Source organism: Cyprinus carpio, chromosome A18, assembly GCF_018340385.1.
Source record: "Cyprinus carpio isolate SPL01 chromosome A18, ASM1834038v1, whole genome shotgun sequence".
NCBI lineage: Eukaryota > Metazoa > Chordata > Actinopteri > Cypriniformes > Cyprinidae > Cyprinus > Cyprinus carpio.
The window spans coordinates 24,630,512-24,647,496 of record NC_056589.1 but is presented as its reverse complement, the minus strand read 5'-3'; the positions used below and the strand labels follow the sequence as shown (position 1 = coordinate 24,647,496).

Genomic DNA, 16,985 nt, shown 5'->3' with positions numbered 1-16,985 from the left:
CACAAATATCCTATTGTGTGTGTGTGTGTGTGTGTGTGTGTGTGTGTGTGTGTGTGTGTGTGTGTGTGTGTGTGTGTGTGTGTGTGTGTGTGTGTGTGTGAGTCTTGATAGCTCTTTTTCAAATTTTAGTGAGCTGCCTACTTGGATATCATTTTATAGCGTCACAGGTGTTTCCGACACAAATGCCAAATGTTTCAAAAGGTTAGTGGCAGAATTATCCTGCCCTTTAGATACCTGTTCAATTTTTATTTTTTATTTAATTGGTGGAGATTGATTCAGTAAGTATGCATTAAATCAAAAGTGACAAAGACAGTTATAATGTTACAAAGATTTATGTTTCAAATAAATGCTGTTCTTTTGAACTTTCTAAAAATGTATTATTTTTTTAACAGCTGTTTTAACATTACTTATATTAAGGTATATATCAAATCAGCATATTAGAATGATTTCTCAAGGATCATGTGACACTGGAAATTAATAAATTACATTTAAAACATATTAATATATACAATACATTAATATATTACACCAAAAACAGTTATTTTAAACTGTAAAATGTAAATGTTTTTACTGTATTTTTGTTCAAATAAATACAGACTTTGTATTCAATTTGATTAAAATTTCGTAGTTTAGCCAAATTATAATCGCATGCATCCATTATGGAGAAGTATATATATATATATATATATATATATAAATTAACAGAATACAGAAAAGCATTTATATATATATATATATATATATATATAAATTTACAGAATACAGAAAAGCATTTTTTTTATACTTAGTATCCTATCACCTATAGTGGGCAATGAGGTAGTCATATATATTCATTTTTTGCATTGCAGAGGTATTGCTTAATGCATTTAAAATTATATACATTTATAAATATTTATATATTTGTCATTTTACATGTACAAAACCCTAACACTGCAATGAAAAAATGGCTTACAGTTATAGTTTTAGAAATAGCTGTTTTTAACTAAGCTGTTTTTAACATTATTATTCAGCACTTAGTTTCTCAACCTCTTCAGTACAACACATTACATTTGCCAGTCTTTCATTACAAAAAACTTTACAAGCCATTCTAAGCTAAAACTAAGTCTGACTAAGTTTAAGTACAGTTGCTCCAGATGTACAGTATCACGTATTAAGTTCTATTTCAGTTTGGATGTTGCTTAAGAAGGCAATTGCCTTTGTAGTTAGTAGAAAGCAATGAAGAATGTGCGTTTTTGTAATACAAGGGCTTAGATCTAGTGTGTGTTTGGGAATGAATGAATGAATAAATAAATGAATGAATGAAGTGTGTGTGCTTAGTGTCTACATGAGTGTGGCTCAATGGAAGTACTGTATGCCTCTGTCTATCTTGCTTTCTTTTTCTCTTTGTTTACAGAACTCCCCCCTGTAGCCCTAATGGATTACCTCACCACTTGATGCCATGTGGCGACCTAATTGCTATAGCAACGGCATGTTGCCACAGTGTGTTAGGGTATTCGAGGAGTCGGGGCTCTTGGAGATGTGACAGGCTCCTTGCAGCACAGAAACACTCTGACGCAAAGGGTAAGGTTTTTACAAAACACCACTGACAAGAGGAGCTGTCTGTGAATAGCACTTTGTGACATTCAGCTAACCACCTCTAACACTTTTAACATGCAATAAGCCATAAACAGGTCCTGCTGGAGGAATGTTCTAGAAGGAGGCGGAATATTCTTCAGGGCTGTAGAATAGATGGTACACCTGGTGTTAATATCCATCTTTGGGTGATTCAATCACAAATGATCAATTACGATGTTTGCAATTAACTGTATAGCAGGTATTTAAATGTTAAAATGTGTATCCAATGAGTTTAATTAAAGGAATAGTTTGGCCAAAAATGAAAATTCGTTCATCATTTACTCACCCTCCTGTTAATAACACAATTACTAAAACTTTAACTAAAAAAATATATATATATATATTTATTGGAACAGAGCAATTGTTAATATCAAGTGTAAGTAGGGTGCCACCGTTCATACAAAAGGCCAAAAGGTGTGCATCCGAGTTCTGAAAAACCAACCAAAGGAATGACAAACAGACTCAGGTCCACACCAAAAGCTCTAGTGTGAAAGCACCTTTAGTAATAATAGGCTCTCCACAGATAGAAAGAAAGCTAGAGAGGGGGCAGCTGTGTGAACTTTGTGAGTCAGAATGCTAGGAAGCGCAGAGGGACTTAATTCTTCACTGTAGGGAGGAGATTGTGAACTGTAAATCCTTCTGGGCTTCTCTTCTCATCTCTTCCATCTTTCCTCCGTTTCTCTCTTTTTCTATGGCAGATCATCTATACCAACACCCTTCTTTTGATTCCAAGCACATCTACAGTCATTCTCACTCCACAAGCTCCTCCATTCTGTCTTTTCTGTCTCTCTCTCTACCTCCATCTCCTCTGTCTGCATGATGATGACGATTTTTCCCCCCTCCTGTTCTCCTGCATGGCTTGCCTCTTGCCTCCCTCTCTATCGCCCCAGACAGCAAACCCCACACGTCTTTGATTCTGCGCTTGAAAAATGAAGATGGTGAACTTCAAAGAGAATGTTCTTCTGCTGATGCGTACCAGCCCACTCAACCTCTCTCCCGTCATTTTATCTGCCCAATCTTTCTCTCTCTTCCTCTCTCTCTTGCTCTTTGTGTCTCTTTCTCTCTTTTCTGTGTGTCAAACTAGCGCTCCCTCCCTCTGTTAGTCTGTTTTTCATGCATACACATGCACACATATGCACTGTACAAAAAGTACTGTGGCAGTACAGTGATAGTATCAGATGATAAAAGCCTGGTATTTTAATATATACCATGTAGGTTGTATGGCACAATTTTTCATGTAGTTTATATATATATATATATATATAATAAAATATGACAGTAAAAATTTTTAAAATGCTACAAACCATTTCTATTTGTTATAAAATTCTGAAAAAAGTAACACGTTTTCCATAAATAATATATTGAGCAGCACAACTATATTAATAATATTACAAAATGTTAATGTTAATGTTAAGACAGTGGTATTTATTTGCGTCTCTCTACAGCCTCTTTCTTCTCCCATTAAGAAATTACAGCTCAGATCAATATTTAATGTCAATTTATTTATTTATTTGGTAATCAAATAAATTATGCACAGTCTGCCAGTCATTATTGCAGAATGACCCCCACCCCCCTCTTCTGGGTGATATAAGACCACTCTGTTTCAAGTAAGGTTTTTGATTACCAGTCGAGGTTTATTTTGCATCTCTACATGATCCCTTATGTATTCATTATGCAGTGCTTATGTATAATGTAATTGTGCTGCTGTTTCCATCATCTCTGTTCGGCGTAGTCAGAATTCTCTGCATCTTTTCCTCCTCAAAACTTCTAGCTATCGTTCACTCTCTCCCTCTGTGAGTTTGTCTTTGAATGTGTTTGTGCATAGTCACAGATAAGTGTGGCATAATCCCATCTACTTGCCACGCCAACCTGAGCATGCTGAGCACTTTTACATAGTTTATTTTTACCTGCCTCTCTCCTTTAGCTGTCAGTCAATGCTGAGCTCTCAGCAACATTGACAGAAGACGCTCGACTTCTGCCTCATTGTCCAACTTGCAATCAAGACACACAGTGTCGTTTCAGAACCATGGAGTGACACAAATATGCCGCAAACAAGGTAAACTCGCATGGTGCTAGACTGAGAGAGACTGTGAGAAGAAAAACAAATCAGGTTACCTCTAAAGTTGACGTGAAGTAGGAAGTCCCGGTAGAGTTTCCTCCCGTCAAGACTCCGCATGGCGTCACACAAGCGTGTGGTGTTGGCGCAAAGAGTCCGTTGCATTCGATGCAAGGCATGTGCCATGGCATATACGGCATTTACGACAAACATGATCTTTGATTCGGGCTCAAAATTTGATTTGTCGACAGCCAGTTCTGGGTCACAAGGTGGCTTTGGGGTTCCCGCCCCTGCTGCCGAAGCACCGCCCAATGAACACTGAAACTTTTGCTCCCAGAAGTCTTTGAACCAAGGGTTGCGGTGATTATTAAGGGGCGTGAGGCTCTGGAAGTAGCGGTTGAACTCTGGTATAGGCTGAGCCGCGAGCTCTAATGTGATCGCACCATCCGCCGTGAATTCGTTCCCTTTGACGATGCTCTCTTGCGCCCCCCATCCGTCGCTCGCCACCCAGATGAAAGACGCATTGAGGTGGGCGGCAGCAGCTATGAGTTCTCGTGCATCGTCGCTACGCAAAAACAGCACTGCCACACGGGCTGTGGGCTTTTGTAGAAGCTGACGAACCACTGCCTCATACGAAGAGCGTTTCGCACTCGACCGTCCCACTTTTTCCGAAGTAGCGATACAGATGTTTCTTAAACGGGCTTGTTGCTCGAAGGCTTCAATTCCTGTTTCTCCATAGTCACCTTCTGAGGCAACGGTGGAAACGTAGGTCCAGTTGAAGGCACGCAGGATCTCCGCCATGGCCTTGGCCTGGTAAGAGTCTGGCGGGACGGTGCGTGCAAAGTAGTCGTAGCGAGTTTTGTCACTGAGTTTGGCACTGGTACTGGCGTAGCTGATCTGAGGTATCTGAAATAGCCGCAACAGGTTGGCAACCTGGCAGAAACACACGCACAAACATATACAGCATTACAAACCCTGTTTCAATCAATAAGTCAGGAGAAGTCAAGTCAAGTCAACAAGTCAAGAAAAAGACAGAGAGAGGGAACAAGAAGAAAGATTACGGATTTTGGAACTGATAGAGGAAGTCAGCTTTTGCTGGGCCACAAATGGGGAGAGGGATATGCAAAATTATGCTAATTCCCATGGCTCTGTCACCAGTGGTACTAGAAAGCAACAACGCACAACACACACAATAGTATAGCCGCAGTGCTAATCCGTGCACGTACACGAGGAAAGGAAAGAGCAAACTGGATTTACAGGAGCGAAGAATGGAAATATGGGTGGTGCAGAGTTTTATTTGAGGGCGGCCCTCTAAATAATGGATTGAGTTCTTCATAGCTGGTCAGGAAAAAGAGCTGTGTTGTTGTTTTTTTTGTTGTTGTTTTTTTAGCCAAGTAGGTTTCTAGAGGGCAAATTTGTGATTCACAAAGCCAAACTTGCAAATAATTCAGTAATATTAATGAATTCATCCAAACAGTACACATATAAAAGAGGTTTATTTAGGTGACTGTGCTCAAAATGTGAACTGGAAGATCTCAAGGGGGTTCATTTTAGTAAATTAGATGAGCTAATTAAACTCCGCTTTCATTGCATTCAATAATTTTAAATTTGTGAAATTAGACTACATTTAATGCATTTGTTTGGGACTATATGGAACACTATATAAATATTTTAGAAACACATTTTGAAAATTAATGAAATTGTTTTTTTAATTAATATGACCTGTCTATGTTTATTTAGTTTAATTATATTTAATTTGAAATTTTAAAATACGGTTGTTTCATTATTTTTTGTAGTATTCCATAATTTATTTATTTCATAAACAGTTTATTTTAATGTATTCAAGCTGTGCATTTGTTCCTATAGATCTGTTCAGGCATGACATAAACTTGTAGGTTGATTATCACTCACACACACACACACACAAATTGTAGATAAATCAAAGAGTATGTTTTACTATTTCAAAAATACTGTTACTAGAAAATACTCTTTCAGTCTTCATAACTTGCTGTTTCTTTGTAATTAATTTACCTAATTTGTTATTTTTTATTTTCAAGCTATTATTGAGTAAAAATTGTTTATTTCAGGCATTTTTTCAGTGTACTTACCCTCTTTATTGATTGATTTCTGTAGATATTTGGACATTTCGTATTACTACATAAATTACACAAAATCATATTTCAGATGTGAAATTTAAGCTTTTTAACCTAAGTTGCTAATGATATTTAATTTGTTCCATAAACAATTTATTTTATTTTAATGATTTTTTTTAAACATTTTTTAGAAAAACTCAGAAATTGCTAAATTGTCTATGTCTGATGAAGAAATGTAACAAATATAGTGTAGTAATATTTTTAATAAAATTTAGAATTTAAAGTAGACGTATACATGTGATCTGGCATGTTGCATGGTAGTGAGGTTTAATTTTAGTAAATCTTTTTTCATTAACTCATTAAATATGAATAAATTGTATTATTTTGTGTATTTTCATTTAGATGACTGGTTCTGACCTGTATGGAGACACTGCTAAAAGATCCCCCAATAACACCGGCTATGGCCAGCGGACTGTCTTCCTGAAGAGCGTAGGATCCATCAGGACAGATGAACTCCGTATCATCCACTTTTGTAAGCGAAGCCCTGACAAACTCCAGCGCCTGTTCCAGAGCGTAGGTGTCCCTTGAGCAGGTGTCCAGGATGTGGACACCCAAAGCCACACCTGGTAGCAGACCTACGTCCTGGTTGATCTGATCTATGGCGAAGAGCATTGCCTCAAGCCGCTGGATGCCGCGGTCTTCATTGATCTTGCCACATTCGTCCATGCCCATGCCCTTCTCATGGATGGGGAAGAGGCCTCCCAGAACCAGGTCCCCTTCGATCTTAATTTCTTTGCGGGGAGAGTCTCCGCTGGAGAGCAGGACCCCGGTACCCAGCAGCACCGGGAGCAGAGCACGGACCGCAGACAACATCATTTAAGGGAAGAAGATTGAGGAGGCGTAACGGTCAGGTGGGGAGAGAGAGGGTGAAAGGTGGGCATCAAGGAACTGAGAGAGGCATGAAGGGGAAGCAGGGAGCTCTGTCTGGTTACTCATGGAGATCCAAAGCACTGGGTTCAGCCTTTGAACTGCAAAGAAACACACAGAGAGAAAGAGACACTATAAGGCAAGGAGACAGAGTAAGTGTTGAAACATAAATGTGAGAATTCCTAATGCTCAATATGGCATCTGTAGGACTACTTGCCTTTCAGTTAAAAGTTTGTTTACTCTAGAAAGTGGACCAGCCTGAAAAATACAGGTTGTTCTTAGCCTTAGGAGCAAATCGTTTTTGGAAATATAGAAGTGAGGTAATCTTGACAAACAGTTTTGGAGATTTCAGACTTATCCCAGGTCAAGCAGTTACTCAGAATATTAGATTTATGTACTTATTTATAAATTTACATTATTTATTTATTTCGATATTTGGATATTTTGTTTTACTTCATACTTTTTAAACAAAAGTTTCTAACAAGTTGCTGTAGAAGAACTGCTGTACTTGTCTGTTTTGTCAAGCACATTTGTTGATATTTTTAGTTCACCAAAATTTTATCTCACCCTTGAGTTTTCCAAACCTATATTAGCTTCTTTCTTCTGCTAAACATAAAATAAGATATTTTAAAGAATGTGTGTAACCAAACAGTTGCTGGTCCTCATTTACTTTCATAGAATGGAAAAGAATACTATGGAAGTCAGTAGGGACCAAATCCTGTTTGGTTACACACATTCTTCAAAATCTTCTGTTGTGTTAAGCAGAAGGAGGAAATTGATACATGTTTTGAACAACTTGAGGATGAGCAAATGATGACAAAAGTTTCATTTTTGAGTGAACTATCCCTTTAATTAATGCAAGGAAGTTGAATAGTTGTCTGATTCGTAAAGCATTTTGGTATTTGGTATATAAAATACATGTTTAATACATTATATATTTGCTATATTAAAATACATGTTTACTGTATAACTGTGCTATTATGTAGTAGAACAAAATGTCCAAGTATCTTCTATAGCATTGTTTACCACAGACCTTATTTTACTGTCCTTACAAAATCCTAAAGGAAATCCAGAGGGAACGTGTAGATCAAAAATGCTAATTCTCTTCTGGGTTTTTAGACTACCACCTGAACAGTTCTATTACCTGCATAGGAAAATCTAGCCAGGGGCGTTTCAAACCTTGCTCGAACTGAATTAAATAGGCTTTTGTTAGTCATATGAAGAGACTCAGACTTGAGCATTAGACATTTCAGGGCTCTCCTGTGTTTTGCAGGGTCAGTTTGTTTTCTGTAATCACAGTGTTCTGTTTAGAGTTGAAAAAAGATTGTCTGCAAAACCAACCTGCCAAATGTACAACATGCGCTCACAGACAAACGAATCTCAACAAATTCACCCAACACCAACTCCTCCGCGCCTTCCGTACCCTTATCAACAAATTTGTCAAAACAGATTCTCAAGGATGGAAAACACATGAGAAACATGAATTAATCAGCACAGAAGCTCAGACAGATGATGCAACTGTTTAGCTGATTGAGAAAAAAAACTTCCACTGATGTTTATTTATTTAAATTAGTTAGCTTTTTTAACCCTCGATTCACTAAATGAAATATGCCAATCAGGTAATTATGTTAACATCAACACATTTATTTTAATTTATTACTGCTTCTGTGATCAATAGAAAATGTATGCAGGTGTCTCTTTTGAATAGTAAATTGTATCAAAAAATATTTTTGCTGCCTTTTTTCCCCCTTAATTTGCTTAATTAGAATGAGCTAAAGTTTACACTTTAACTAAGTTACACTTAAATTTAAAAAAAAAGAATAAACATAATGAAATTAAGTTGTGAGAATAAGTTCAAGAATTGTTGCTTAAGCTCATTGTAATTGAGTAAACAGCTGCAATTTTATGTCATGATCTCAAGCAAGATTATTTTGCCCAGACTAAGTTCCATTCAGCTGTGTGGAAATGTCATAAGTTTATTAAGTTTAAGCCCAGTGAACTTCTCTGAGTCTGTGTTAAAGCACTAAATTCAACAGTGCATGGTGTAGTATTACGTAAGCGCAGATTGTGCCTTGTTAATCTGAATTGTGAGTTAGTGAATAATGTTTTTTTGCACTAAAAAGTAGTGCAATGGTTTGTGAATTTGCCTGAGAAATTCATGTCTGTGGAGAGTGTGAGAAACCATTGTAAAGCTAAACCCCCATTATGTCCTGTTATGTAACATCTTTTGCTTTCCCTTCCTCAAATGAGCATTAATGTTTCTTCCTTGTCAGTATGGAGTTGATTTCCCTCTTGTTAATGGAGCTCAGATGACAGAAGTATGAAATACTAATTAAATCCTGAACCTACGACTTTTAGAAAATGCTACAGATTTAACTGTCTGATAAATAGCTTCTCAGAGAGCTAAGCGAAAGGCACTAATTGTTAAATCTGATGCCGGGTATGTGCGTCTTATTTATGCTGAAATGGTGCAGCCTTGATACATAAGCCTGCTTTTTTTATCTTGGGGCTTGGGAAAAAAAAACATCTCTAATCTGATTTCCTCTTCCACATTTCCTTGCAGAAGGGTGGGCGAGTGCAGGCAGTGGTAGCAACGTAGGATGGGAGGGGAGAGGGGGGTTTGGATTTATGAGGTGTGTGAGATGGCTTGCCGGGTTGCCACGACTCTGGCAGCTACACAAAGGCTCACAGCCTGGCCCGGAGATGGCTCCAAGGCTGGATAACACTCAACCGCAGTGATGCTATCTCCACCGTGCAATGCAACATAAAGCACAACACGCAGGCTTCTGGCAGCATCACACTAACGGCAGCTTTCCTCATTATCTTCTTCCGTGATTCAGTCTGCCAGCCGAACAGCAACAATGGTGCTCTCGCTGGGCAAAAGCTACACGGCCGCCGCCGGTTTAAAGTGCTTCCACTTGCTCGCGCTCTTCCTCTCTCTTCTGAGAGGTCAGCGGGAGATCTGGTGGGCCGGAGAAGAGGGGAGGGAGAGCACTTTCTGCTTTGATGACAGACTCTTGGACTCTTCAGAAGTGGACTGGTGTTGTTTTAACACACTGAATCTCTGGGGCCACACTGGGCGCGAGAGAATTCATGCCTGCTTCCCCCTCACACCCTGACGCTGAGCATAACTGAGTGAGGATGCGAGGAGAACGCTATATATCTATCTATCTATCTATCGTTCTATCTATCGTTCTATCTATCGTTCTATCTATTTATCCTTCTATAGTTCTATCTTTCATCTTTCCATAATTCCTATTTATCCTTCTATAGTTCTATCTTTCATCTTTCCATAATTCTATTTGTCATACTATGTGTAAGGCCTAAAAAAACTTATTGGTTTTATTTCATTTTTTAAAAAAACTTATTGGTTTTATTTCATTTTTTTTTTCAGCTTTCAAACTAGATTTTATCATGTCTACATTTAAAGTTTGCCAAAATGTTATCGTTAAATATTACAGTTAAGTAAGTTTACATTTCAGCTAATTTTAATTAAATTTCCTTACATTAATTAAAATGATAGTTCACACAAGGATAAAATTTCTGTCTTCATTAACTCATCCTCAAACCTATATGAGTTTCTTTCTTCTGTTAAACATAAACAAAGATATTTTGAAGAATGTGGGTAACCAAACAGTTGCTGGTCCCCATTCACTTCCATAGTATGGAAACAAACAAACAAAAAATACTACGGAAATTTATGGGAACCAAAAACTTTAAAATATCTTCTTTTGTGTTAAGCAGAAGTAGGAAATTCATACAGGTTTGGAACAAATTGGGGGGTAAGTAAATAATGACAGAATTTTCATTTTTGGGTGACCTATCCCTTTAAGAACTGTAATTTAAAAGGCATTCTCAATTGTCCTTTATAGTGGACATGAAAATAGTGGACATGAAATTTTTTTTTAATTAAACGAAGAAAATATTATTGAAGAAATAATGCAGAAAAAATGTTTAGTAAGCAAATAGAACAAAGATTCCTGACGTTATATATGATTTGTCAGTGCACATTATTTCAAAGAACAACATCAAAATGTAATGCTTGTGAAAGGACATTCCTTTTTTGGTTGATGTCACTCTATTTTTTCCCAGCCCTTTCCTCCAACCACCTGTCATATACAGTAGAGCGCAGTTTTAATGATCCAGTCAATTCCTGACGGATAAAAGTCCTGCATTATTTTCTTGCTGAGTATTCTGTTTCTCTTAGAAATGCATCTGATTACAGAGGTGAAATGGGTTAGAAACCTTGTTTTGTGATGATTTTAAACATGACACACATATGAAATATTGTTCAAAATAAGAGCACGTACATTTAACAATAATTATATATTACTCTGTAAATATGTCTGTCTTAAATCAGTGGGAATATAATAACCATGCAGTTGTATGTTATTGTACACAAAGGGAGCCCCTGTGCATAATTTGTGCTAATGAATTATGTACATTCTCTGCCAAGCTGGAATCTAATGTTAAGAACAGGTGTTAAATGTGGAAAAAAAGTTCTCAGAGTGGGCTAATTAATCACATTTCATAACCATATGAATGGAAGTAAAATAATAAAATTAATCATTAAAAATCTAATTTAGATAGGATTTTATCTTTAAATAGTAAATCACACAGGTCATTCTGTCATGAGTGCCGTAAATCAATACAGAGGCAGAAAAAAGTGAACCACAACAAAATTCAAGGTCAAAATAATCTCTGAACATCTTTAAATTAGTTATGCTATTCATCAAGACGCTCATTATCAAATCAATCAAACAGGTCTGATTTAACACAATTCCTCAGACTGCATTTTCATTCCTTCCCTCAACCACCTACTGTAGACTATCTTTAAGCAGTTCTTCATGGCTAATCATGTTAATTAGTTAAGAGGGGTAGGACAGAAGACTCGTACGGGGCGTTTTGGGGTACAGAGAGGCTCAGGAATTAATTGGATTTCGCTCGCAGGCAGTTCCTTAACAGCATGCTTAAATCAAACAGTCAGCTCGAAAAAATCAATTGCAAATTCCTGTGCAAAAAAAAAAAAAAAAGTTATCCCTTTTTCCAAGCAACAATGCTCTTCATCCGTAAAAACTATGAAATTTGTTTTGCTTGCTTCGAGGGCCACAAAGAATATAGTGAGTGTGTTGCAAAATGTTTTAAAGAAAAATTATTTTGTCATGGTGCAATTATTTAGTCTTTATTGAAGAGAGTGTGGATCCTCCTGGGACAGCAAACTTTCTATTAAATTGCATACAGTGCTTTTACAAGAATTCATGAATAATAGCAGAGTTTCAACAGTAAGGATGGCCCAGGGCCAGCGTGAGAGCGTTTCAGACAGGTTGACAGAACTGTCACTGCAAGTGTGGCATTGTCAATGCTTTTAATGCATGTGTATGTTTTTATGCCTTTGAAATTTTAGCATTTGGTTTTCTGTGATCTATTATAGCATTGTTCCTGCAAATTAAATGTCACCAAGGTAACATTATGTAGCTGGCTTACACAGATGAGACTTTGTTGAAATTGTGAGAATGATTTATGGTACTATGGATAGTGCAAGCATCAGTTAGAATGGGCTGAAAATGATAAACGTATTGTTTTCAAAAATTTTTGTCTGATTGCATTTTTTTTTTTTTTTCAGTTAGAAAATGGTTTAAATGCATAAAATATATGAAGTACATTTCCCATGTATAAACTCACTTTAACGTTTCAAAAAAACATTAGTTATTAAGTGTTAATTAGTTAAGTGTCAAAATATCGTGTGGTGCAACCATCCAGCCATAACTGCTGATTTGGAAACGTATGTTTTGGGATTTTATTTTAAATTTTAATTTGGTATGATTTCCAAAGTGTTTTGTAATCCTATACAAAATTGCAAAGCATTGATATTTATATTTTCATCATAATATACAAACAAATGTTGTCTGATGATGTCCGTTTTATGAAATATCATGTGGTGCGACCAACAAGAAACTACCACTTTGGGACTTTTATTTTGAAATCCATTCAAAGACAGGACATTGCATCATATATAATTTTACCAGGACCCATGGGAGCATCAAGCAGGTTTGTTAATTTCTTCAATTTTGAAAAAAAAAAAAAAAAAACCTTATTAAAAGCTCATAGCACTTTAAATTTCATATGGCCTTTTGTGGGAAGCTAGCTTGTTTTGTTTAGGAGGCCACTTCTGTGCCTGTAAATTTTGACTGAATTTGAAAATATCATGAAGTGTGACTAAATATCTTGTGGTGCGACCACTGCACTGAGTTTTTTCCATTACACTGTAGTTATATGTACTAAATTGGCAGTTTTTGTTCTTTTATTTTAAATTTTTGATTTATATACATAAAATATTTTAGTACCATTTGCATTCGATTTTTATGCATTTTGGGTCATTTATATATATATATATATATATATATATATATATATATTGATAGTAGATGGTTTATGTTTAATCTTTGTACAATATGACAAAAATGCAAAAAATAAAATAGAATATGTAATTTCAGTTTAGTAATTATGCATTTATTAGTGATTTCTTATTTATTTATTAATAACTATTTTAATCTTATTTATCAGATGCCACTGCCAAGCAAAGTAATCAAACGCTCGCCATAGGCAGCGTGTTAATTCTGACCCTGCTGTCAAGCACAAACTCCAGTCATTTTCTACTTTAAGATGTTCATGCTGTCATCTCAGAACCTAAGCCAGAAACCTCCCACTACTCTAAATCGACCCTTCGCAAAGACCTCTTAGTTACTATTGCTTCATCCGACAAACGATGGCGCTCTCATGCCACACATTGTGTTCTCACGCAGTGAAAAATACAAGACAGAGCAGCTTACTTTTGGTATAAAACAAAGTCTCAGCTTTCAAATTTTTGTCATTTTGTAAGAAATTCAACACAACAACAATATACTGTTTTGTCGCTCTTTAATGTGTCGTGACAGATTCAAGCGGCGCATGAACCGATTATCTCTTCCTTTTTACTAGGTATAGCACAAAATAAACATGAATGAACACCAGAAAGTGTCTTGTTTCAACCACAGAAAGACGTCAATACACACCATTTTCAAGTTCACAAGTTCAAGTCCACTGGCGTTAATCTGGTTTGTTTGTCAGACAAAATGGAAGATTCTGCATTGTGATTGGTCAGATCACCTGTCAATCAAACTCCCTGCGAAGTGTCAATTGGCAGCCAAGATTGGGCAAAGTTCAGAAATAACAGTTAACGCCACGTGCTGCACTTTCACACAGACAAATCACCAGCATGATGATTGCCAAGTTTAATTAAATGTTTGTCATTCACTTAAGATTGTAGTGCACGCAAAATCATTTTACTGCAGCAAAACGAGAGCTTGTGATTGGCCGAGAGATTTGTCATCATCCAATCATCCTTCAAGAACTTGCATTTGCAAAGTTGAAAATGTGCACAAGAGCCTTTCATGATTTGTCTTCTTTGTGAGCAACTCCTCTGATGATGAAACGCCTAAGAGTCCTAACCAGCATGCCAATCGATTCATCTGCCAATCAGCAAAGCAGATCAAGGGAGGACATTACCACAGCGCACTACATTAAGCTAGCACATGGTTTTAGAAATGGAGTGAAAGACAAATTACGCATGGAGGATGTATCACTCACTGGTGCGTCCGATACCAGATACAGCTCATTAAGAACCTCTGCTGTCATCTAAATCTCTTTAAAGTCACTGTGTGTTGATGCAGTTGAGGTCATATAGAATCCGTCTGTTTGGTCTGGGGTTTTTAGAAAGGATCTGGATTGATATTGAATTGTCACTGTTATGTCAGACCCAGCTCACCTTTGACATTTATTGGGTTGAGGTGTCTAAGTTCAGATTTGAATTCTGGTGATACTGACATACTGGTGACCTGTATGGCCAGGTCAGACTAGTACTACTAATTCATTTTTTTTTTTTTCCATTGAAAATGTTGGCAAGGAAGGTACAAAAATAAAAATAATGAACTAAATTATCCAAAGGTACACACAGAGCACAATCTGAGTTGCTATGATACGTAAACAGCTTAAGATATTCAGGTATCCATAAATTGTCGGTCCCTCCCTCAATCTAAGTTTATGATTTAAAAAAAAAAAAAAAATTCATCATTCTGTTTAAATTGTGTAATTCTGAATGGTAAATGGTGTAGGTTAAGTTACACACAGGTTTAATAATTAAGGTTGGGTTCAAATAGAGTTTATTTCTGAAGTATGTGTTTGTGTTCTGTGTCTCTGCTTGTATGTTATGAGAGTGTGTGTAGGAATGTTTTCTCACTATTGAAGCGATTCTTTTAAAAGGGCTAAAAGATCCACTTGAGTTCTTCATAGAGGGGGTGGCACTAAGCTTGAAACCTGGCACTAACACACACACACACAGACACACACACACATGCCCAGTGGACCATCAACCCCCGCTAAAGGAAGTAGCTATTCAGAGCCAGAGAGCTCTTCATTTGTTTCCCATGCTTTAACACAATCTCTGTTGTGGTTAGGATGTTTGTTGCTTAATGGTTCTGGCCTGCATATTAAAAGACTGTAGGTTCAATCCCAGATCACTTGAAGAAGCTAGCACTAAACAACCTTTGAGTTAAGAGTTTGTTCATATACCTAAGCGTAAGTATGAACAATAGTAATGGTGATCCTTGCTTTATCAAATTACACTTTGTATAGTATGAATTGTCCTGCATTGTTTGTGCTACAGACATGAGTGATCACTCAAGTTGTGTGGCTTGGTGTTGAGCAGAGGGGTGCTATTACTTTTCTAAGTAGGCATACATGAACTTTTGCCTAGTGGACATTAAAACACGTGAAAAAAAATCCCATACAGGCCTACTTAGACTGAAGAAGGGAACAGCACAAACTTTTTTTGTCCTTTTTACAGTACAAATATCGATATTAAAGTTGTTTATGCTTAAAACAAGAAAGACATTTTTTTTGCAAAGGGATATTTTACTTACTACATAGAGTTTTATTTTACTTATTGTTTTTTGGAGTTAACATAGTCATATCACAAAACAACACACAAGCAACTGGGGAGGGTTGAAAATATAGTTTCCAGATTTTAAACAATCTTCATTTTAAAGGGGTCATATGATGTGATTCCATGTTTTCCTTCGTCTCTGGAGTGTTAAAAGTTGTTTGTGCATACAGAAGATCAGTTAAGTCGCAAAAATGAAAGTCTCAAACTGGAACTCTCTTGGCGAAGGGAATGACAGACTAAATGTTACCTTGACAACGCTGCACGTGCATGCAGAATTCAGTCCTCCATCAGTTATTGCAAATAAATATTTCTTCTTCTTATTATTATTTTATTCAAATATTGTCTGTTTGTGTCTTATTTACAATTTAACGTTTTCAAACTACTTGCACTACCGTCTTAAATCATATTTCTATCACTGATGAAAAATATGTTGTCTTACATTAAAACAGACAAATTTAATTAGCCTATTCTATTTATGTTTGTATCGTTCAAACACTCACATATATATCTACGTCACTATGTGGGAAGATTTGCATAACACCGCCCAAATGCGTAACTTTTATTCTTGCTGTAGTATTGTTGCCACCACCACCATGTCGTGGAGACGCTGTGTTTCATTGCAAAAGCTAAACTTTCCAAAAGAGGATACAGCTAAAAACCTTTTTACATTATTCAACATATTTACAACACTGTTGCAGAACAGTACAACCCAAATATTCGAGTGTGTGCAGCACATTTTACAGAGGAAAGTTTCCTGAACTTGGTAAGGGGCCTAACATTTCCTTCACATGCTTGAGGTTTCAGCTAATCACAATGCACTATATAACTGACCAGTCAGAGCCCACTGATCTTTTCAGAACGATGAGCTTTAAAAATCGACGAGCAACAAAAATGTACAGTATGTGGAAAATAATGTGTTTTTAACACATTCCACCCAATACACAAAATAATGTTCTTTTTAGCAACGTCATATGACACCTATCCCAATATCGGTCTTTTAGTTTGTTTGCAGTTTATGCGTAAATAAAACATCACAAAACATTGTTAGAGTGCCTCCCTTCCAATAATTGCACTAAGCTTTGTACGTTGTTATTTCTGATATGAAACAAAGTGTCAGCTTTTAATTGTCAATTTTATCACAAAATTCAAAGGATAAATGAGGTTTTGGCGCTCTTTGCTGTGGCGTGAGTCGTGACGGAACGCTTTGGTCATCAGTTTAAGTGAGTGCACGTGAACCGATAATCTCTTCCGCTTTAAGCTACAGCACACGAAATAAACAAATGAACATCAGGAGGTATGTTGAAAGACACAATAC

At 36.6% G+C, this 16,985-nt stretch overlaps 1 protein-coding gene across 2 annotated transcripts in view; it reads right to left on the bottom strand.

The window, feature by feature from the left end:
- Positions 1-16,985, bottom strand: part of LOC109083813 (metabotropic glutamate receptor 3-like) — a 37,038-nt gene that overhangs the window by 12,529 nt on the left and 7,524 nt on the right. For both annotated transcript variants that reach the window (XM_042775573.1, XM_042775574.1), the window contains 2 exons: positions 6,181-6,791; positions 3,730-4,603 (listed from right to left, as the gene is read on the bottom strand). In XM_042775573.1, the coding sequence (XP_042631507.1) occupies positions 3,730-4,603; positions 6,181-6,639 (1,333 nt within the window). In that variant the 5' untranslated portion in view covers positions 6,640-6,791. The remainder of the gene's footprint in view (positions 1-3,729; positions 4,604-6,180; positions 6,792-16,985) is intronic.